This window comes from Heterocephalus glaber, unplaced genomic scaffold (assembly GCF_053883595.1).
Source record: "Heterocephalus glaber isolate CG9 unplaced genomic scaffold, H.glaber_assembly_v1.0 deba00001761, whole genome shotgun sequence".
Taxonomy (NCBI): domain Eukaryota; kingdom Metazoa; phylum Chordata; class Mammalia; order Rodentia; family Bathyergidae; genus Heterocephalus; species Heterocephalus glaber.
In genome coordinates this window covers 3,243,441-3,267,706 of record NW_028258458.1, presented here as the reverse complement: position 1 = coordinate 3,267,706, position 24,266 = coordinate 3,243,441, and the positions used below count along the sequence as shown (strand labels likewise).

The 24,266-nt window shown below is 37.1% G+C and overlaps 2 protein-coding genes across 2 annotated transcripts in view; both read left to right on the top strand.

Annotated features, from left to right (window-relative positions):
• Positions 1-22,768, top strand: part of LOC101711559 (uncharacterized) — a 48,498-nt gene extending 25,730 nt beyond the window's left edge. Inside the window, exon 4 of the mRNA XM_004873314.4 lies at positions 744-22,768. Within this exon, the coding sequence (XP_004873371.4) occupies positions 744-2,280 (1,537 nt within the window). The 3' untranslated portion in view covers positions 2,281-22,768. The remainder of the gene's footprint in view (positions 1-743) is intronic.
• The window catches only part of LOC101701646 (vomeronasal type-2 receptor 116-like), a 34,287-nt gene continuing 23,597 nt past the window's right edge, over positions 13,577-24,266 (top strand). The window contains exon 1 of the mRNA XM_087201831.1: positions 13,577-13,581. Within this exon, the coding sequence (XP_087057957.1) occupies positions 13,577-13,581 (5 nt within the window). The remainder of the gene's footprint in view (positions 13,582-24,266) is intronic.

Below are 24,266 nucleotides of genomic sequence, written 5' to 3'. Positions count from 1 at the left end.
ATTTGGCATGACATCATATATTTTAAGAAAACAATACAAGCTTCTCTTCAAAATAACTGAGAAAATGATCTTCTAAATTAAATACAAGTTGAGCATCCTTATTGTACAACTGTAAAACCTTAATTGCTCCAATATGCTAAATTTCTTGGGCACTAATGTGATACCAGAAGTCTTTTTGATGGTTTAATGTACACAGATTTTTTGTTTCATGCAAAAAATTATTAACAACATTGTATGAAATTTCCTGATTCAGTTAATAGATGTATGTGAATGAAATAGTAATTCATATTTATTCTTGGATTCCATCTCCAAGATTTCTCATTATGGGTTTTTTTTTTTTGGTACCGAGGATTGAACTCAGGACCTTCCACTTGCAAGGCAGGCGGCAGAACCACTGAGCTAAATCCCCAGCCCTTAGATTTCTTATTATGTATATGCAAATATTTCAGAATTCAAAACCTAGAACATTTTTGCAGGAATGTTGGATATAGAATACTTTGTATTTAAGTGTGACTTAGACATTCATTGTTTGCAAAATAATTAACTTGCAGTCTTGCAAACCCTGTGTATGTATCACTCTTTTGAAATTAGCTGTGTCCAGGCATGGTGCTAAGCATTCAGTACAGTCCTGCTCTTTCAAATTATTCAGATTATAAATCTTCTACTTTTTGTCCTAGTGTTTAACTCCAATACTTACTAATAAATGTAAAATCATTAATTCACAATATGCTTCTTTGTGACAGAGGTCAGATTGTGCACAGTGAATATAAAGAGGAAGGCAGTCAGTGTGGAAAAATCTTCAGATCTTTGAATCATCAGTCTCCAGATCAGACTTTAAATAAGAAACCTGGAATATGTCCATGTGGAAGCCATGTGTGTATGGAAGTCCTCATTGGGTGTTCATCCCAAAATGTGCCTCTCAGGCCTCATAATGAGTACAAACCATATAAGAATCAAGGACATGTAGAGAAGCCATGTAAATACAAGCAACATGAAGAACCCTTCCCCCTTCCCCAGTCCTTTCAGAAGTTTGAAAAAACATATACTGGAGAGAAACTGCATGAATGTAAACAATGTGAGAAAGCCTTCAGATATTCCAGTTACCTAAAAAACCATGAAAAAATTCACACTGGAGACAAACCCTGTGTGTGTAAGCAATGTGGTAAAACCCTCAGTCACTTTTATGCTCTTCATGTACATGAAAAAACTCACACTGGTGAGAAATCCTGTCAGTGTGAGCAGTGTGGGAAAGCATTCTCCTGTTACACTTCCCTTTATCTGCACAGAAGAATTCACACTGGAGAGAAACCTTATAAATGTAAAGAATGTGGGAAGGCCTTCAGGTACTCAGGTGCTCTTCATGTACATGAAAGAACTCATACTGGTGAGAAGCCCTATGTGTGCCAGGAATGTGGAAAAACATTTGCATGTTGTACTTCCCTTCAACTGCACAGAAGAATTCACACTGGAGAGAAACCTTACGAATGTAAAGTATGTGGGAAGGCCTTCAGGACCTCAGGTGCTCTTCATGTGCATGAAAGAACTCACACTGGTGAGAAGCCCTATGTGTGCCAGGAATGTGGAAAAACATTTGCACGTTGCACTTCCCTTCGACTGCACAGAAGAATTCATACTGGAGAGAAACCTTATGAATGTAAAGTATGTGGGAAGGCCTTCAGGTCCTCAGGTGCTCTTCATGTACATGAAAGAACTCACACTGGTGAGAAGCCCTATGTGTGCCAGGAATGTGGAAAAACATTTGCATGTTGTACTTCCCTTCAACTGCACAGAAGAATTCACACTGGAGAGAAACCTTATGAATGTAAAGTATGTGGGAAGGCCTTCAGGTCCTCAGGTGCTCTTCATGTACATGAAAGAACTCATACTGGTGAGAAGCCCTATGTGTGCCAGGAATGTGGAAAAACATTCAGATGTTGTACTTACCTTCAACTGCACAGAAGAATTCATACTGGAGAGAAACCTTATGAATGTAAAGTATGTGGGAAGGCCTTCAGGTCCTCAAGTGCTCTTCGTGTACATGAAAGAACTCACACTGGTGAGAAGTCCTATGTGTGCCAGGAATGTGGAAAAACATTCAGATGTTGTACTTCACTTCAGCTGCACAGAAGAATTCATACTGGAGAGAAACCATATGAATGCAGGGAATGTAAAAGAGCTTTTAGAAGCACTAGTAGTTTGCAGAAACATAAAAGAACTCACAATAGAGAGAAACCTTATGAATGTAAACAATGTGGGAAAGCCTGTAGATGTCCCATGTAAGTTAAGGTACATGGGAGAATTCATACTGGAGAGAAACTTTATGAATGTCCCTATTGTGGGAAAACCTTTACTTTAGTTCCTTTATACTGCACAAATGACTCCACACTGGAGACAGTCCTTATAAATGCAAGCAATGTGGGAAAGCCTTCAGTTGTTCCAGTCATCTTCACAGACATGAAATGGCTCACTAGATAGAAACCCTATGCATATAAACAGGCAAAGCCTTCATCATTCTCATACACTTCAAATGCATGAAAGGGTCCACACTTTAGAGAAGACACATAAAGCTAAGCAGTGTGGGAGAATTATTCATAATGTTCCAGTTCCCTTCAAGTACACACAAGAGAGACCTCTGTAAGTAATGTCCTAGTTGTAACAGTGGCAGGAAAAGAGCAGAGACCTCCTATAGCAGTCCTTGTACAAATAAGTAAGCTGTTTATTCATTCACATGTGAGCACACAAGGGGGCTGTCTCTAGATAGGCAATTCAGCAGGGAGTGAGGTGAGAACAAATCTTTAAAGAGGAGGGAGTTTTTGCCCTGAGGAATTTGGAGGGGGGGACAAAGTGAGGTCACACATCTTCAGAAAGATGGTGGTTGTAGATGTTATCAGGCTTCCTGGAACTGAAGTGGCTCGAACATGATTTACTGTCTTCATTCACATTTGCTGCTGAGACTTGATTTTGCCCAGGCTACACTTGGCACCATACTCCTGCCCATATGGTCGCCATGAAGTTGATTTGTACTGTGGTCCACACAGGACCTTACCACCAGGAGTGACACTGTTGTTCAATTTTTCTAGTACTCTTCAAGTAATTGAAAGAATTCATACTGGGCAAAAACCCCACATGCATGAGCAATGTGGAAAAACATTCATTTGATCCTCTTGAAGATAGGAATTCACATGAATGAGATAGCTTCTATATGTAAGCAATAAGGAAAATCCTTCAGTTGTTCAGTTTCCTTTAAAACATGAATAAAGTTGGGTGAGAATACCTTAGGTACATAAAGAAAAGCCTTAACTCATTCTACTTCTCTTTGAATACATTCTACTTGGGCTCAATACATTAAAAACACTAAACAGAATGGCAAAGCTTTCATTATATCACCTATCTAAAATGTCCGAGAATGCATTGTGGAGAGGATTGGAATCACTATAGGGTATGGGAAACTTACTCATCTAGGTTTTATTTACAGATTTAAATGCATAGAGTATGTAGAGGATTCCCTTAAATGTAATACTTGTTCAAAAGACTTCAGTTGGCCCTCATGGAAGAATTAACACTGGATAAAATCCTCTGTCAAAAATATAAATTGGCAGTTACAACAAAGACTTTAAAAGAGCAGTGAAAATTCATGATCCTGTGAAATCCTATGTATGTAAATAATAAGGTATGAAGAGACTGATGAAAAGTAATTTGGGTAAAATGAATCAGAATATACCCCATCTGAAGGAAATGTAAAAGACATACATTGTCCTTGTCAGTGGCTTATTTTATTTTATTTGTTTTTGGTACCGGGGATCAAACTTGGGTCCTTGCACTTGCACAGCAGGAAGCGAATCCACTGAGCTAAATCCCTGGCCATATATATATATATATATATTTTTTTTTGGTACCAGGGACCAAACTCGGATCCTTGTGCTTGCGAGGAGGGCGGTGGAACCACTGAGCTAAATCCTCGGCCCTCAGTGGCTTATTGTTAAAGTTCTTCTCCGGATCATAGATATTTCACTCTTGAAAACAAACATTTTCCCGAGTATTGTTTAAGAAATAGTGCATGAGGTGTGTGTGGATTCCCCCTACCTCCTGAGGATTGAACCAAAGGTGTTCTACTCAGCTACATGTGCAATCATAACAGTCAATATATTTCTCTCATATATTGATCTATGTGTTTGTGTATGATTGTATATGTGAATGTATGTATACTTTTGACGCAGGATATAGCTAAGTTGACGAAGCAGGCCCAAAACTTTTTTTTGCTTTTTAAATTTATTTCTTTTATTTTAATGTAATAGAAGCATATATTAATAAAGAAAATATAAAACCTGTTCTGTGGAAGTATTTTTTATGACAGAAATTATTAGAGAATAACACTATAATCTGTTTTTATTAATTTTATTGGTACATTTTAGGTATACAATATGACATTCATCATTGGAAATTTATACCTTTACATAATCTATCTTGGTTCTTATGTTTTTCCCCATTCCCCTGCCCTCCCTTCAACCTGTCCACCCCTCCCTATTTACAAAGACTTTGTTTCCATTTTTTCATTTTCTCATATTCATTCCCTTCTTTCCCTTCCCTTACCTTTCCCACTTCCCCTTCCCCTTTGCCACCTTTCTTCTTCACATTATCTATTATACCTTTTAGTCCTTATTTACACTTTCAGTTTGTCACACCAGAGAAACTATTTGGTATTTACACATGTGTCCTATTTATTTCACTAAGAGTATGGCCTCAGTGTGCATCCACTTAGCTATAAATGTCTCTAATTTCTCATTTTTTATGGCTGAGTAGTACTCCATTTAATAAAAAACCCACATTTTCTTCAGTCTACAGTTGATGGGCATTTGGGCTGGTTCCAAGTTTTAGCTATCACAGACTGTGGTGCTATGAACATGGGTGTATATATATCACTGTGGTATGATTCTTTTAATTCTTTAAAAATCTTTATAATTTAAAATTTTTTAAAAATTTATTTTATTTTTTATTTTTTTTATTTTTTTATTTTTAAAATTCTTTTGGTAAGATACCCAGCAAGGGAATAGTTGGATCACATGGGGCTTACAATCCTAGTTCTTTAAGGTATCTCCACACTGATTTGCACAGTGGTTGTACCAGTCTAACCTCCCACCAGCAGTGGAACAGGTTTCCTCTTTCCCCACAGCCCCATCAGCATTTGTTATTGGTTGATTTCATGATAGTCATTCTTTCTAGGGAGAAGTGGAATCACAGCATTGTTTTCATTTTCATCTTTTGAATGACCAATGATGTTGAACATTTTTTCATATGTTTATTTGTTATTTCTACTTCTTTGAGAAATGTCTGTTTATTTCAGATGCCTGCTTTCGGATTGGGTCTTTAAATTTGGGTGGTCTGATTTAAGTTCTTTATAGATTCGAGATAGTTATCCTTTGAGGAACAGGTGAAAATTTTTTTCCACATTGTGAGTTGTCTCTTCACATTGCTGGTGGTTTCTCTTGGCGTACAGAAGCTTTTTAATAAGAGATCTCACTTGTTGATTGTTTGTGCTAGTTCATGGGGAACTGAGGTTTTGTTCATAAACTCTTTTACTACACCAGTGTCTTCAAGAGTTCAACCTAACCTCTGTTCCAGCTGGTTCAGTGTTTCTATTTTAATATTTAGATCTTTCATCCATTTCGATTTTAGTTTAGTGCATGGTGACAGATGTAGGTCTAGTTTTAATCTTTGGCAAGTTGAAACCCAATTTTTTCAGCACCATTTACTAAAGAGGCTTTCTTTCTTCCAGTGAGGGTGTTTGGCTCCTTTGTTGAAGATGAGATGGCTGAGTGTGTCAGGAGTTGTTTTGGCATCTTCTAATCTGTTCCACTGGCCCTCAGGTCTTCTTCTTTGGCAGTACCATGCTGTTTTTAATCAGCCTGGTAGTACAGTTTCACGTTGGGGATTGTGACACCTCCTGCCATGTCTGTGTTGCCTAGAGTTGCTTTTGCTATTCTGGGTCTCTTGTTCCAAGTGAATTTTTGGATTGTTTTCTCAAGATCTGTGAAGTATGCTGCTGGGATTTCAATTGGGTTGCATTGAAATAGATTCAATAGCAGTTTTGGAAGTATGGCCATTTTCACTATAATAATTGATCCTTCCTACCCAGGAGCAGAGGATGTCTTTCCATATTCTGATATCATTTTCAATCTCTCTTTTCAGAGTGCTGTAGTTTTCAGAGAAGAGGTCTTTGATTTCTTATTTTTATTTTTTTATGTTTTTGGTACTGGGGATCGAACTTGGTTCCTTGCGCTTGTGCAGCAGGCGATGAAACAACTGAGCTAAATCCCTGGCCCTGATTTGTTTCTTTAGGTTGATTCCTAGGTAGTTCAGATTTTTGGATGCTATTGTGAAAGGAATTATTTGCCCTATTTCTGTCTCAGTGAGCCTGTTCTTCATGTAGAGGAAAGCTATTGATTTTTGTGTGTTGACCTTTTATCCAGCTACTTTACTGAATTTGGTTAGTAAGTCTAGAAGACTTTTGGTGGCATTCTTGGGGTCTTCTATATAGAGTATCATGTCATTTGCAAATAATGACAGTTTGACTTCTTCATTTCTTATCTTTGTTCCTTTTCTTTCTTTCTCTTATCTAATTGCTATGGCTGATGTTTCCAAAACTATATTGCAGAAGAGTGGTGATAGTGACATCCTTGTGTTGTTCATGATTTTAGTGTGAAGAATTTCAGTTTTTGACCATTTAATATGATATCAGCTGTTGGTTTTTCATAGATAGGTCTTAATCAGATTGAAGAAGAGACCATCTATTTCAATTTTTTGGTAGGGTTTTAATCAAATTCGTGTTGAATTTTGTCAAATGCTTTTTCTGCATCTGTGGAGATAATGATATGGTTTTTGTCCTTGGCTCTATTGATATAGTGTATTACATTGATTGATTTGCATATGTTGAACCATCCCTGCATCCCTGGGATGAATCCCACTTGGTCAGGGTGTATGATCTTTTTGATGATCTTCTGCATTCAGTATGCCAGTATCTTATTAAGGATTTTTGCATCTATGTTCATTAGTGAGATTGGCCTATATAAACTGGTTCCTATTATTGTCCACCAAACCAGTTCACTTTATGATCAGTTACTGAAATATTTGGAAAAGAGATATTTTGGTAAGAGCATGAGTTTCTGATTCAAGGGATCACCAAATGATTCAGAAGATATGAAATCTTTGGTGTTAAATCAAGATCACATACAAAAATCTTCATTTAATCACAAAATTAGTAAACTAGCCAGACAATTGGTAAATCAGGTTTCACTCTGATGAATTATCTTCAGGTTATAGAAAAAAAATAACACCAATGATTAGAAAGCCATAAGCAAGAGATATAAAACAGGAGAGAAATATATTGGAGGTGAAAGAGATGCGTGGTGTATGAGAAAATACCTGAGCATTGTATTTCTTAAATAGCAAATAAAATGGAAGAAAACACATGAATTAAGGCTTCAACTCAGAATTAAGTTAAAGGAGAATATAATGTATTTGAAATAATTCAGGTTTAAGGGGGAAGAGATTAAGGTAGATGGAGAATATAAAGCACACAATACAAATCTGAAGAGGAACAAGCTGTGTTATGGGTCTATATAAAAGTCAATAATATAAGTATTCAGAAGTCTCATGAGTAATTTTAGGAAAAACAGACACATAAGTGGGAAAGAAAATGAGCCAATGGAAAAAATCATGAATGCAAGTTTAAATTCATGACTTTGATCTTAGTAAAAATGAATTTGTGCATTAATGCAAGACAATTACAAAAAATAACCTAGAAGACAGAATACAAATATTGTATATTTTGAATAGAGTTTCGAAAAAATAAAATTGTAAATATACAGCAGGCATGAACAGATTTACGTTTTTCTAGAACTTAACACCAGTTTACATTCTACTGGAAAATTATTAAGTAGGATATAGATAGAAGTAAATATACTATTTAGGAAAGTTACATAAACTATGTATAAATAATGAACAGAAAAGTTCAGCACAGACTCATCCTAAAGAGTCCATTTTAAACTTTGATAGGTTTCACTAAATTCATAGTTCAAAAAGAACACAAAGGTTTGTTGATGTACATGCACAATTTGCTAAAAGTCCCCATGCAGTTCTGATTAAATACATTTGCTAAGGAAGAAGATAGTCCCTTAATATTTCTGAATAGCTAAAACAGCATCCTTGTCCTCCATCCATGTGAAGTATTACTAGAAGTGACAGATAATGTTAGTTGCTTTGATTTGCTCGCTGAGCAATGAAACATACATGAAAAGATCAGAGTTCATTCCCAAAATATGTAGTTTCTAGAGACTAAATCTAAAATAAAATTTCATAGATATTAACAACTCTTCTAAGTCAAAATATAGAACTTGCTTTAAAAAAAAAGCACTGATTCACAGCCATGGTAGCTTAAGGACAGGTAGGTTGAAGTTGTGCTTCACCTGGATTGCTTTGCGCAGGGAAGGACTCCCTCTCCCTCCACACAGATCTGGTGCTGCAGACTGCACCTCTGGGGCACTGTGATTTCCTCTGGATTTGGGATGAATGTCATTAAAGAAGCTCTGCATTAGGAGCATTCCCATGAAAGCACAACACTTATTTGTTAGGGTCAGAAAGTTTGCTATTATTATAGAGTTTCTAATCCATAAGTAAATGTGTAATAAAATAGCAGATAGAAAATAATTGAAGGGAAGAGCAGACATTAGTAAACGATAAGATTTTTTCACTTCAGCATCCTGAAAATATAACAGAAGAGATCTCAATAACCAATGAAAGACAGCATACAAGCCAGGTGTAAATGAATATGTAATTAATAGGGTTTAAAAAAAAACTGATGTGAAGAATTATGGGGGGGTGGTGTATGTACTGTAGCAATAGAGTTAAGAAACATGCTGGAAACTTGAACAAAGCCGCAGAATTCTAGTAAGAAAGATAAAAACATGAAAAATTATTGAATAGGTAATATTCACCAAATACAGTGTAATCTTATCAAAGTTCATACTATTGTACATGAAAATTACTAGAAACAGAAGGGCATTGTAGTGTGGGCATGAAGGCGCCGCTACCTGGGAGGATGCAGCAGAATCATGGGAGCACATGGGGTTAATGCCATAGAGAGCAACAGAGACAGTATTGAAAATGCTGGATGAAGTTTATTCCCACAAAGTATGGCAAAATTAGAGGTTTGCTAACACAGTTTAGAAAGCTAGTGGAAATACTTCAGAAAAATAAGAGGAATAGTACATTACAGAAACAGTAATTTCAATAACAAAATATGTTTTAAAGAAGGTTATGGCAATGGAAGATATATCAATTGGAAAGAACAGAAATAAATGACATGCTTATTTGTATTTGTAGGCATAAAAATAAACACAAATGTAGAACTGAAAATTTTTTTTGTATATCCTTTTATTGGTATATTTTAGGTGTACAATATAATGACTTTCATCATTGGAGATATGCACCTTTACATACTCTCTTGATTCTTATTTTTTCCCCCTTCCCCTTCCCTCCAAACCCTCCATCCCTCCCTATTTACAAAGACTTTGTTTCTATTTTTTCATTTTCTCATATTAATTGCATTCCCTTCTTTCCCCTACCCCTCCCACTACCCCCTCCCCTTTGCCACTTTTCTTCCTGTTTCACATTATCTATTATACCTTTTAGTCATTTATATTTTCAGTTTCTCACACCAGAGAAACTATTCAGTATTTACACATGTGTTCCTGTTTATTTCACTTAAGAGTATTGCCTCAGTGTGCATCCATTTAGCAATAAATGTCTCTAATTTCTCATTTTTGATGGCTGAGTAATACTCCATTTTATAAAGAAACCACATTTTCTTTATTAAGTCTCCAGTTGATGGGCATTTGGGCTGCTTCCAAGTTTTAGCTATTACAAATTGTGCTGCTGTGAACATGGGTGCACATATATCACTGTGGTATGATTCTTTTAATTCTTTGGGGAAGATACCCAGCCAGGGAATAGCTGGGTCAAATGGGACTTCCAGTCCTAGTTCTTTGAGGTATTTCCATACTGATTTCCACAGTGGTTGCACCAGTCTGCACTCCCACCAGCAGTGGAGCAGTGTTCCTCTTTCCCCACAGCCCCGCCAGCACTTGTTGTTGCTTGATTTCATGATAGCAGCCATTCTTTCTGGAGTGAGGTGGAATCTCAGTGTTGTTTTCATTTGCATCTCTCGCGTGACCAGTGATGTTGAACATTTTTTCATATGTTTATTTCCCATGTCTACTTTGAGAAATGTCTGTTCATTTCAGATGCCCATTTTTGGGTTGGGTCTTTAAATTTGAGAGGTCTGATTTTTTAAAGTTCTTTATAGCTTCAAGATAGTAGACCTTTATCTGAGGGACTGCTGGTGAAATTTTTTTCCCACATTGTGGGTTGGTTGTCTCTTGACACTGCTGGTGGTTTCTCTTGGTGTGCAGAAGCTTTTTAGTAAAAAGTGATCCCACTTGTTGATTGTTTGTGCTAGTTCACGGGCAACTGAGATTTTGTTCATAAAGTCTTTTCCTACACCAATGTCTTCAAGAGTTTGACCTAACCTCTGTTCCAGCCGATTCAGGTTTTCTATTTTTATATTTAGATCTTTAATCCATTTCAATTTTAGTTCAGTGCATGGTGAGAGATAGAGGTCTAGCTTTAATCTTTGGCATGTTGAAACTCAATTTTTCCAGCACCATTTATTAAAGAGGCTATCTTTCCTCCAGTGAGGGTATTTGGCTCCTTTATCAAAGATGAGATGGCTGAGTGTGTCTGGTGTTATTTCTGCATCTTCTAATCTGTTCCACTGGTCCTCAGGTCTGTTTCTTTGCCAGTACGATGATGTTTTTATCACAGTAGCTTTGTAGTATAGTTGCAAGTTGAGGATTGTGGTACCCCTGCCATGTCTCTGTTACCTAGAATTGCTTTTGCTATTCTGGGTCTCTTCTTGGGATGGTTCATCATACACAAACCAATCAATGTTATACACTATATCAATAGAGCCAAGGACAAAAACCATATGATTATCTCCATAGACACAGAAAAAGCATTTGACAAAATCCAACCTGCATTTATGATAATAACCCTACAAAAAATTGGAATAAATGGTCTCTACCTCAAACTGATAAAAGCCATCTATGAAAAACCAACAGCCAGTATCATACTAAATGGTCAAAAACTGAAATCCTTCACACTGAAATCAGGAACAAGACAAGGATGTCCACTATCCACTCTTGTTCAATATAGTTCTGGAAACATTAGCCATGGCAATTAGACAAGAAAAAGAAATAAAAGGAATAAAGATAGGAAATGAAGAAGTGAAATTGTCATTATTTGCAGATGACATGGTACTGTATATAGAAGACCCCAAGAACTCCACCAAAAGTCTTCTAGACTTAATGACCAAATTCGGTAAAATACCTGGATACAAGGTCAACACTCAAAAATCAATAGCTTTCCTCTACACGAATAACAGACTCACTGAGAGAGAAATAGGGCAAATAACTCCTTTCACAATAGCATCCAAAAGACTGAAATACCTAGGAATCAACCTAATGAAACCAAAGACCTCTTCTCTGAAAACTATAGCACTCTGAAAAGACAGATTGAAGATGATATCAGAAAATGGACAGACATCCCCTGCTCCTGGGTAGGAAGGATCAATATAGTGAAAATGGCCATACTTCCAAAACTGCTATATAGATTCAATGCAATTCCAATTGAGATCCCAGCAGCATACTTCATGGACCTTGAGAGAACAATGCAAAAATTCATTTGGAACAAGCTGATTAATCTCAGTGAGCCAACTAGAGTCCACTAAGAGACAGGATGGTTTCTGGCTTCAAAGCCTGAATTGAGCTTCCTGTGGACTTGAACTCTGCATGGTTCTGCTCCCCCACAGCAAGTCCGGGTTTGGGCAGGAAGTGCTGATCCCAACCACTCACCAACCACTATAATCCACTGCCTCTTTATTACAGTGACTGTCTTCACTCTCTTTCTGGGCTTCAGTTCTCAACAACAGGCCTTGGAGAGGTCCTCTCTGTGCTGCTCACCACTCTGCCATCTTCCCAAGCTCAGAAAGATGGTTTTTCTGCTCTCTGTGGTTGTCTGGCCCTGGCTGTTGCTCTTGCAGGCAGTGCACTGGTGATGACACACACAAATGGTCTTGCTGCTGATGGAGCACATGCTGGCAGTCCTGCTGGTGATGGCTTGGTGTTGATTTTCTTAAGTGGAGCAAATTTAGTTTTCAAAATACTGGTAAAATATATATTTTTATAAAAGAAAATTAGTTAGTTTAACTTTTGACCAATAGTTAAAGTAAGTAACCCCACTTCTTTTTAAAAATTTTTAAATTTTATTTAAATTTTTCAGTTCATGTAGTTCACAATAATCTTGGGGAGTGATTATGTGTACATATTACAACTTGTTTCTTTTTTTTCTTTAGATCTCCTTCCCCTTCTGTCCTTCTCCTCTCCCTCCTCCCCTAGTTTCCCCATCCCATTTTTCATTCCTGTTGATATAATGGTAAAGGGTACATTTATTTCTTAGTTAGATTCGGGACCAAGGAAGCTGAAGGAAAGCACTCTGGTTCCCTAAAGGCATTCATAGTCCTGGCTGGAATAGTGGTGTGGAGCTTGCGTGGGGCCACTAGTATCACCGCCTCCTTGTGACTCTTACAATAACATTATTCCTTTTATCATCCCTCTCACAGGGACATGTCAAAACTAGTGGTTTTACTAAATAGTTATTGCTGTTTCCTTTAACAGAAATGAAAAATTATGTGGTTTTTACTTTTACAATAATTTTGAAGCTATTATTTATCAGCAAGCTAGTATCAATTTATTAAATGCCAGCTTTTTAAAATTTCTTTTTTTAAACTTTTATCAACACATGTTTGCACTATATAATGCTGACAATCACTGTAGGTAATTGGTACACGTATATAACACATTGCAATGCCTTCTTTCCTCCCTCTCTCCACTCTCTTTTATTTTTCCAGCAACAGATTCATTTATTTATCTTATAAAAACTTATCAAGTTAACTACCATATATACTTGTAATTCAGACTGAGGTGGAAGAACATACAAAACATGTAAGACGATTGTACTAAATCAAGGTACACTTGTCTGCACTGAATATAATACCATTTTTATTTTTTATTTTTTCCTGTTATCTGTCATTTATTTCATTCTTTATGTCCATTGAGGTTTTATATAAGAGAGACCATGTGATATTTAAGTTTAAGTTACTTCACTTAACATTATGATCTCAAGGTGCATCCATTTTCCTACAAATGGTTTTAAATTTATCCTTCTTTATGGCAGAGTAGCGTTCCATTGTGTGTAAATACCACATTTTTTTGTCCATTCAGCTATTGATGGACATATAGGCTGTTTCCAAGATTTAGCTATTATGAATTGTGCTGCTATAAAGATGGGCAAATTTCACTGTGCTATGATGTCTTTAACACTTTTGGGGAAATACCTAGAAGGGGACTAGCTGAGTGAAATGAAAATTTTCTTGGGACACAAGGTTAGTTCAATGGTTCTCAACATGAGGTAGGTTTGCCCCTAGGGATTGTGAGGCATTATGTGCAGATGTCTTTGCCTAGCCTGGCTGTGGAGGTTTTGCTGGGTTACTTCTAGTGTCTAGGGGGTGAGGGTTCTGCACCAGCTCCTCCTGAGGGCTGCAAACCTCTTCAGTCAGGTCCTGTGCACCAGGCAGCCTCACAGGCATTGTTGGATGCTTTTCAGCCATTACTTGGGAGATGGAGACTTTGTGAAAGTTCTGTATATTCTCTGCTTTTACCTATTGCATATACATGTAATGGAGAAGAATGATTCATGGCTATCTTCCATGTCCCACATTATCTAACAACAGGAGTTATCCTGGAGCTCTGAACGATTTCTTTTTTATGCTTTTGAAAAAATTAAAGTTAACTAAAAAGATAGTATATTCTATGTATCCACTATTTAGAGTGAGCATATATTAATAGTTTCAATTCAATTAATTCTTGAAAAGAAAGAAACCATAGCTGAGAGTAGGAAATCCATTTGTTTCTGTCCCTAAAGTTCTACCTTTATTCCAGGAAATAATCACCATTATAATTATAGCTTGCATATACATAGTATCCATATTTTTCTAGTTTTGCTTGTAGGTAATAAGTAGTCTTATTACATGTGTTTTATAATATTGGCCTTTCCTTACCATGGGGTATATACTCAATGTTATTTCTATATTTAGTGGTCCAAAGAACAGAAACTAGAGCAAGAGCTGAAGAAAGAAAACAATAGAGTGCTTAGAGAAAAAAAATCATACTGGTAGGCAGCTTCACATTTGGTTATAGTGTCAACATGCTTTGTTAAGTTACTCTGAGTAGAAATCAATTGTTTTAACTTTTACATGTAGAATCCTGGTTTATTTCATGAGGCTTTGCTAAGTGATTTTTGTGATAGCAGAACAGACACTAGAAGAAGTGGTCATGTTGGAATCGTTACTCTTTCTGACCCTGTAATAATTCTCACCTGTCAGGATCTGTTTCCTTGTGTGTCAGTTTCCATTCTGTCATGACATCATTTAAAGTGTGGGTGTTTGAGAACGTTCAGTGCTATAAATGTTCATGCAATACACAATTTGTGAAGTTTACTTTTCCAGTCACATTGTCACCTAGAGGATACTGTTATACAGGTCAACAGTTCACAAGGCAAGATAATTAGAGGTAGGAAAGGAAAGGGAGAAGTTAAAGATGGCTTTGAAAGTCCAGCTGAGCCCTCTGATGTTTGCTCACACCGTGATTATCATCAGAGCTATTTGTTCTAGCACCTCACAATTTGTATGCCTGCAAGGGAGAAGAGGCTGGGGAGACAATTACATTTCTTTGATTAAAGAAAGTTCACTTTTATGGTCTGAGGCAAAGTTAGGGAATGAACATGGTGGCTCTGGATCCCAGTGGAAATATGGGAGTTGTGTTGAGGCTGCAGGCCATGTTCACTGTGATCAGCGGGAGAAAAGTCATGCATGATGGAGAAAGTTAACTTTCTGTCATCATCTATACGGTGGCCCAGTGAGTATTGACCACTGATGGACATTTTAACAGTCAAATTCTATTCTCTGCCAAAGGACTGCGACAAGTGCCCACAAATGGCCCTGTGTATGTTAATAATTAGTTAATATGGGCTTAATCAAATGGTTGAATTTTATCATCTTCATCATGTTCAACATATCTTTAGGTCTGATTAATATATGCTGGATCAATGGCCTTATAAGCTATTTTTAAGTGGCACAAAAAATAGTAGGGTCCACTCTGTTTCTTCAGAAAAAAAATGGTTATCCATACACAAAGTCAACCAGGAGCCATCCTGTTTGAGTCAGCATGGACATTTTTGGTTCCTTTTCCTCATGGGATGATATGAAAACATTAGCACGTGTAATATGCACTGTCACCGATTCTGACCAAGGCTGAGAGATGATTAGGGGGATTGTGAAATATTTTTCCACAATGCTCTTGCTTTACATATAAACACATAACTTTTAGGTGTTGTGTATCCTGTGTCAGAAATGCTTGGCATATAAAATGTTTCAGATTTTGGAGATTTTTCTGTTTTGATTATGTGCACAGTTTTAATAGGTTATTTGCAAAGTATTCATTATATCTTGATATCACTCAAAATGATCTTTTTACCCTTATTACTTTATTTTTTATTAATGTCTTTTAGTATGTATTTGCATTGCATAATGATTACATAGATCATGGAGTTTGTACATGGACATAATAGAAACCCAAAATATAAAGAGCAAAATAAGGAGAGGTAATAAGTAGAAGATCTTTTACAAAATGATCCTTGATATCATTCAAAATAGTGGGGTTTGAGTCCTTTCAATGCTGCAAATGATCATGTGATATATGGTTTGAATTTAGATCCAGTTATGCAACTAATCCTTCCATGTCTAATGTCCCTGTGGATACTCTATGCAAATATTGTATTAATAGCTACAATGCATTTGGTGCTATGAATAACTTAGGAATGCTTTAGGTACAGTGTGACTCTGAGCTGCATTTTCCAAATGAACCTCTTCCTCCACTGAGTGATGTGAAGACTGACACTCTTTTCTTCATGGTGCTAGGGACAGAACCCAGGGCCATGCACATGTTAGACAAGTGCTTTACTGCTGAGCTGAACACCAGCTGCGCATGGGTCGTTCTCCAAAATAGACCATATACTCACTCATAGAACATATTTAGGTAAGTGCAAATGAATTGAAGTTATCCTCTGTATATTATCAGATCATAGTGCGATGAAATTGGAGATCAAAAGAAAAGAAACTACAAAAACTCCGTAAACATATAGAAATTGAACAACACACTTCTGAATAACCATGGGTCACAGAGGAAATTAAAGAAGATATCAGACAGTTCCTTCAATTAAATGACAATGACAATACAACATATCCAAATCTATGGGACACAGTGAAAGCAGTCTTACGAGGGAAATTCATAGCAGTAAATACTTATATTAGGAAAAGAGAACAGCCCAATTAAACAACCTGATGATGAACTTCAAGCTTCTAGAAACAGAAGAGCAGGACAAACCCAAAGCTCATACAAGGGAGGAAATTTTAAATATCAGGGCAGAAATCACTGTAATGGAGTCTAAGAGAACAATACAAAAAATCAGTGAAGCCAAGAGTTGGTTCTTCGAAAGAATAAACAAAATTGCCAAACTCTTAGCCAACCTTTTCAGAAAAAGGAAATAAAAGGCCCAAATCCATGCAATTAGGAATGAAAAGTGTGAAATTACAATGGACCCAGCAGAAATCCAGAAGATCATCAATACCTATTTCAAGAATCTATACACCAATAAGATGGAAAATAGAGAAGAAACGGACAGATTCCTAGACAAGTATGAATTACCAAAGTTGAATGAAGAAGACCTAAAAATTCTAAACAACCCAATATCAATCAATGAAATTGAAAACATAATTAAAAACTTACCAACGAAGAAAAGCCCAGGTCCTGATGGCTTCACCACTGAATTTTACAAGACATTTAGAGAGGAACTACTGCCACTCCTATTTAAACTCTTCAACGAAATTGAAAGGGAAGCAATACTCCCAAATTCATTCCTGGAAGAAAGCATTACCTTGATCCCCAAAGCAAAGACCCAACCGAAAAAGAGAACTACAGGCCAGTCTCACTAATGAACATAGATGCAAAACTCCTTTCTAAGATACTGGCAAATAGAATGCAGATGATCATCAAGAAGATCATACAGCCTGGTAGGGGAAAGAAAAGAAGGGAGTGGAATTAATATGAGGAAATGGAAAAATGGAAATGAAGTCTTTGTAAATAGGGAGGGATGGAGGGGTTGAAGGGAGGGCAGGGGAAGGGGGAAAAAGAAAGACCAAGAGAGACTTTGTAAAGGTGCAAATTTCCAGTGATGAATGTCATTATATTGTATACCTAAAATGTACCAATGATTAGAATCAATAATTGATAATGTGAAATAGGAAGCAAAGGTCCAAAGCAGTAGGGGAAGTGGAAGGGGCAGGGGAAAGGAAAGAAGGGAAAGGAAAAAGTATGAGAAAAGGAAACAAAGTCTTTGTAAATAGGGAAGGGTGGAGGGGGTGAAGGGACGGCTAGGAATGGGGAAAAAATAAGAACCAAGATGCATCATGTAAAGGTACAAGTTCCCAATGAGAAATGTAAATGTGTTGTATACCTAAAATGTACCAATAAAGAATTTTTTAAAAAAGAAGATCGTACATCCTGGCCAAGTGGGATTCATCCCAGGGATGCAGGGATGGTTCAACACATGCAAATCAATCAAGATAATACACTATATCAATACAACAAGGGAAAAAAAAACGTATGATCATCTCAATGGATGCAGAAAAGGCATTTGACAAAATCCAACACGCATTTATGATAAAAACCCTACCAAAAATCAGAATAGACGGTCTCTACCTCAATCTGATAAAAGCCATCTATGAAAAACCAACAGCCAATATCACAATAAATGGTTACAAACTGAAATCCTTCACACACAAAGCAGGAACAAGACAAGGATGTCCACTATCACCACTCCTCCTGTTCAATACAGTTTTGGAAACATTAGCCAGAGCAATTAGACAAGAGAAAGAAATAAAAGGAATAAAGATAGGAAATGGAGAAGTCAAATTGTCATTATTTGAAGGTGACATGATACTCTATATAGAAGACCCCAAGAACTCCACCAAAAGTCTTCTAGGCTTAATAACCAAATTCAATAAAGTAGCTGGATACAAAGTCAACACACAAAAATCAATAGCTTTCCTCTACACCAATGACAGACTCACTGAGAGAGAAATAGGGCAAATAATTCCTTTCACAACAGCATAAAAAATACTGAAATACCGAGGAATCAACCAAACAAAAATCAAAGACCTCCTCTCTGAAAACTGAAGCACTTTGAAAAAAGAGATGGAAGGGGATATTAGAAAATGGAAAGCCATCCCTTGCTCCTGGGTAGGAAGGATCAACATAGTGAAAATGGCCATGCTTCCAAAATTGCTATATAGATTCAATGCAATCCCAATTGAAATGCCAGCAGCATACTTCATGAACCTTGAGAAAACAATCCAAAAATTCATTTGGAACAAGAAGAGACCCAGAATAGCAAAAGCAATTCTAGGTAACAGAGACATAGCAGGGGGTATTATAACCCCCAACCTGCGACTATACTACAAAGCTACTGTGATAATAACAGCATGGTACTGGCAAAGAAACAGACCTGAAGACCAGTGGAACAGATTAGAAGATACAGAAACAATTCCAGACATACTCAGCCACCTCATCTTTGAGAAAGGAGCCGAACACCCTCCCTGGAGGAAAGATATTCTCTTTAACAAATGGTGCTGTAGAAATTGGGTTTCAATTTGCCAAATACTAAAAATAGAACTATATCTTTCACCATGCACTAAACTAAAATCAAAATGGATTAAAGATCTAAATATTAAAATAGAAACACTGAACCGGCTGGAGCAGAGGTTAGATAGAACTCTTGAAGACATTGGGGTAGGAAAAGACTTTATGAACAAAACCTCAGTTGCCCATGAACTAGCACAAACAATTAACAAGTGGGATCTCTTCTTGCTAAAAAGCTTCTGCACAGCAAAAGAGACCACCAGCGGTGTGAAGAGACAAAACACAATTTTGGAAAAAATTTTCACCATCAGTCCCTCAGACAAAGGTATACTATCTTGAATCTGTAAAGAACTTTAAAAAAATCAAACCTCCCAAATTAAAAGACCCAATCCAAAAATAGGCATCTGAAATGAACAGACATTTCTCAGACAAGGAAGTAGAAATAGCAAATAAATACATGAAAAAATGTTCAACGTCACTGGTCATTTGAGAGATGCAAATGAAAACAATGCTGAGATTCCACCGCACTCCAGAAAGAATGGCTGCTATCATGAAATCAACCAATAACAAATGCTGGCAGGGCTGTGGGAAAGGAGGAACCCTGCTCCACTGCTGGTGGGAGTGTAGACTGGTGCAAGCACTGTAGAAATCAGTATGGAGATACCTCAAAGAACTAGGACTGGAAGTCCCATTTGACCCAGCTCTTCCCTGGCTGGGTATCTTCCCCAAAGAATTAAAAGAATCACACCAGAGTGATATATGTACACCCATGTTCATAGCAGCGCAGTTTGTAATAGCTAAAACTTGAAAAAGCCCAAATGCCCATCAACTGGAGACTGGATCAAGAAAATGTGGTTTTTTTAATAAAATGGAGTACTACTCAGCCATCAAAAATGAGAAATTAGAGACATTTATTGCTAAATGCATATTGAGGCGATACTCTTAAGTGAAATAAATAGGGCACACATGTAAATACCAAATAGTTTCTGTAGTGTGAGAAACTGAAAGTGTAAATAAAGACTAAATGGTATAATAGATAATGTGAAATGGGAAGAAAATGGGCAAAGGGGAAGTGGGAAGGGTATGGGAAAGGAAAGAAAGGAATGGAATTAATATGAGAAAATGAAAAAAATCTTTGTAAATAGGGATGGAGGGGTTGAAGGGAGGGCAGGGGAATGGGGAAAAATAAGAACCAAGAAAGTATGTAAAGGTGCATATCTGCAATGATGAATGTCATTATATTGTACACCTAAAATGTACCAGTAAAAGGATAAAAAAAAACCAATAAAGAAATATCAGAACTGAATGACATCCTTGTATATATCGCCTTAATAGAGTATTCCACCTCTCCACAACAGTATAGATTCTTTTCAGCAGTATATGGCTTTTTTTCCCAAAGTAGACCACATACTAGCCCACCAAATCTGCTTAAGTAAACATAAAAGAATTGAAATTATTCCATATATACTATGAGACCACTGTGCAATGAAAAAACAATAGAAGAAATTTTGAAAAAGAAATATCACCAGAAAAACAACAACATGCTTCTAAAAAAACCAATGGGGCACAGAAAAAAAATCTAAGAAGAAAATTTACAATGTATAGAAATTAATGAGAATGACTTTAAAACTCAATGAAACCTCTGTGACACTTTGAAAACAGTTCAAAAGGAAAATTCATCACAATCAATGCTCACATTAGGAAAACAGAGCAAGCCCAAATAAATAATCTTAAATAAATCTTAAGTTACTTAAGAAACAACAAATCAGCCCCAAACAGAAATTATAAAGATGAGAGCAGCAATCAATGAAATTGATACTAAAAAATGTAAAAAAGTCAACCAATCATAAACCTGGTTCTCATAAAGAATAAATAAAATAGATAAACACTGTGCCAGACTCACCAAGAGAAAGAAAACACTCATATTAATGCAATTAGAAATAAAAAGTTTAAAAATATAACATGCTGTGGACATCCAGAAAGATAGTAACTATTTCAAAAAATTATATTCCAATTATATTCCAATAAATAACAATATTTTAGAGAAATGGAAGATTGCCCGATACATGTGAACTACCAAAACTTACCCAAAAAGATATACCTATGCTTAACAATCCAATAGCAAGCAATGAAGGACACAGTGAAAAACAATCTACCCAATTAAAAAGCCCAGGGCCCAACGGATTTTCAGCTGAATTCTACAAATGCTTTAAGGATGTAATATCACCAATACTTCTCAAGCTTGTCAAAGAAATTGAAAGGGATGAGTACTTCCAAATTAATTTAGGGAGCCAGTATCACGCTGATTCCAAACCCAGATAAAGACCTAAGTAAAAAAGAAAACTATAGATCAATTTCTTTAAAGAACATAGATGTGAGCAGGACCAGGCATTATGCCCACAAGCCAGGCAGGACCAAGGCAACATGGGGATCCAGAGCCTGCATAGTAGAGGCACCCAGGTACGGAAAACAGAAAGGCTATTGTTCTGAGTTCATGAAGATGGAATAGTGGTGAGAAGCAGAAAGAGGGCCTTCCTGAGGTTTGTTGTTGAGGAATGAAGCCCATCAGGAGAGAAAAGAGAGTCACTGTAATAAAGAGGCAGTGGACTGGAGCAGTCTCACTGGAGCCTGAACTCACAGCAGGGGAAGGGTGGCTCAGTCCTGCAGTGGAACCATGCAGAGTTCAATTCCACAGGAAGTCAGTGAGCTCAGTTTCAGCCTAATAGCCAGAAAGCAGCCTGAATTTCAGTGGAGCACAACTGGCTAAGATTAATTGACTCAGATCTGTACACAGGCCAAGTTGTCTACCAGTGATAGCAAAACCACACCTTGATGGGTATCTTTTCTATTCTTTTCTTTTCTTTCCATCTTCTTCATTTCTGTCCTTTCTTGTTATTATTTTTATAGGAGCATGAATATGGTTTCTAGTTTTCCTGTTGCTGTTAGTTTGTTCTGTTCTTGTTTTTGTTCCTTCCTCTCTATTTTCCTCTTGTCTTAACCAGTTTCCTAAAGTTTACATGATCTTACTTTCTTCTAACCTTTCTCATTCTATTTCTTTATTTCACCCAAACTGCTTCTAAGTCTTCTTCTTGGAGGATAAATTTGCTATGTCAAACGGGCTGATTTACTGGACATATATTTCTGGTTGGTTCTAGACTTTGATATATAACCAGAAGTCTAGTTCATGTGGGTAAAGTTGGAACAGTTTACCATGGTTTGTCATTTTCTAAGCTGTGTTTAATGCCATATTTGATGCTGATTGTATTACTTTTGCCAAGGTGATGTGATTGTTCTAGTCAATAGTTCTTCCTGATATACCAAGACTGAGATTGTCTGAGATTCATTGGACTTTAAACTGAAAGATTAGCTATAGCTGGAAGACAGTTCTGAGAAGTAGTCATTCCCTAAGGGTTCTAAATACTAGTAATGCAGATACTCACAAGAAGCAATATACAAGCATCAAGCCAGGAACTACATCAAAAACAACAAAAAATAGAAATGAGAAGACACCTAAACAAGATGCAAACCCAGACTTCCAGCTCACCAAAGGCAAATACAGGGGGAAATAAGGTGGAGCAATCTGAAAGTCCCACAAAGAAAAACCCAAGTCCTGATGGATTCACTGCTGAATTCAGTCAAGGACAAAAACCATGTGATCAGCTCAATAGATGGAGATAAAACGTGACCATATCAAATACCCATTCGTGATTAAAAAAAAACCTATAGAAAATTGGAGTAGATGGTCTTTATCTCAATGTGATAAAAGACATCTATGAAAAACCAACAGCCAACATTATACTAAATAGTGAAACACTGAAATCCTTCACACTAAAATTAGGAACAAGACAAGGATGCCCACTATCACCCTTTCTGTTCAATATAGATCCGGAAACATTAGTCACAGCAATTAGAGAAGAGAAAGAAGTAAAAGAAATGAAGATAAGAAATGAAGTTAAATTGTCATTATTTGCAGGTGGCATGGTACTCTATATACAAGACCACAAAAACTCCACCAAAAGTTTTCTAGACCTAATAACCAAATTCAGTAGAGTAGTTGGATACAAGGTCATCACTCAAAACTCAATAACCTTCCTGTAAACAAACAAGAAACCCACTGAGAGAGGAAATGAAAAAACAAACTCACAAGCATCCAAAAAATGAAATACCTAGGAATAAATCTAACTAAATTCAGTAGAGTAGGTGGATACAAAGTCAACACTCAAAAATTAATAGCTGGACGCTGTACCAAGGTCATGAGTCACAGGGAACACGCCAAATCAGCATGCTGCAGACAGGCAGGTCTGCAGATGCCTTACCAAGGTCGCAAGTTGTGCAGAACACACCGAATTAGCCCGCTACAGACAGGCAGGTCTGTGGATGCCGTACCAAGGTCGCCCTGACAGCAATCCATTGGACACCCCCCTCCCCCATCCCCCGCTCCTCTGTACAGCCACCTGGTTCCACACTACAAAGATGCAGAGGACACCAGACCACTGTACTGGGTAAGTTGGAGTCATCTTCACCTCCCATCAGGACCGGGACTTTCTTCAGGGGAAGGGCAGCTGGAACCTGCAATACAACTCTGCAGAGTTCAACCCTACAGGAGGACAGGGAGCTCAACTTGGGACTTGCAGCCAGAAATCTGCCTGAATCTCATGAGTCTGTGACTAGCTTGCTGAGACTCATTGACTTATATCTGCACACTGCTACCCACGTTGTCTATTGTGACAGGAGAGACATACCCTGAAAGAGGCCCTTCATTTTCATTGTTATTTTTTCCCAAAATTAGTATTATTAGTTTGTTTTTTCTCTTTTCCTTTGCTCCTCTTATCTTTAATTTTTTTCCTACTCTTTGCAAATATTTATTTTTCTCTCCATTTTTTTCTTTTTTCTTCTTTCTTTTCTCTTTCCTTTCTCTGTCTCTTACACTCACTCTCTTGCTGTCCCACATTGTTCATCTCCCTTTTTGTCCCTGTTCTGGCCCTCATTCAGAGTTCTTCTTTATTTTCCTGTTATTCTCTTTTTCCTTCTCACCTGTGTCCTCTGACCTCACTACTAACCTTCCCCTATCCTTCTTCCCATCTGTCCCTCCCTCCCCAACCCCTTCTAACTCCCCATCCCAAAGGGTAAAGTTGTTATATTGAAGAGTTTATTCACTATATGTTGGGTTGGTCCTCAATCTTGATTTAATTCACAATCTAAAGGTGATAGATTAATAACTACCACAAAATGTCATTTTCAAAGATGTACTTGATGCAGTGGTATTGCTGATTGTATCACTTGGGCTAAGGTGTTGGTATTGATCTAGTCAATGAACCTTCCTACTATAAGGAAAATGAG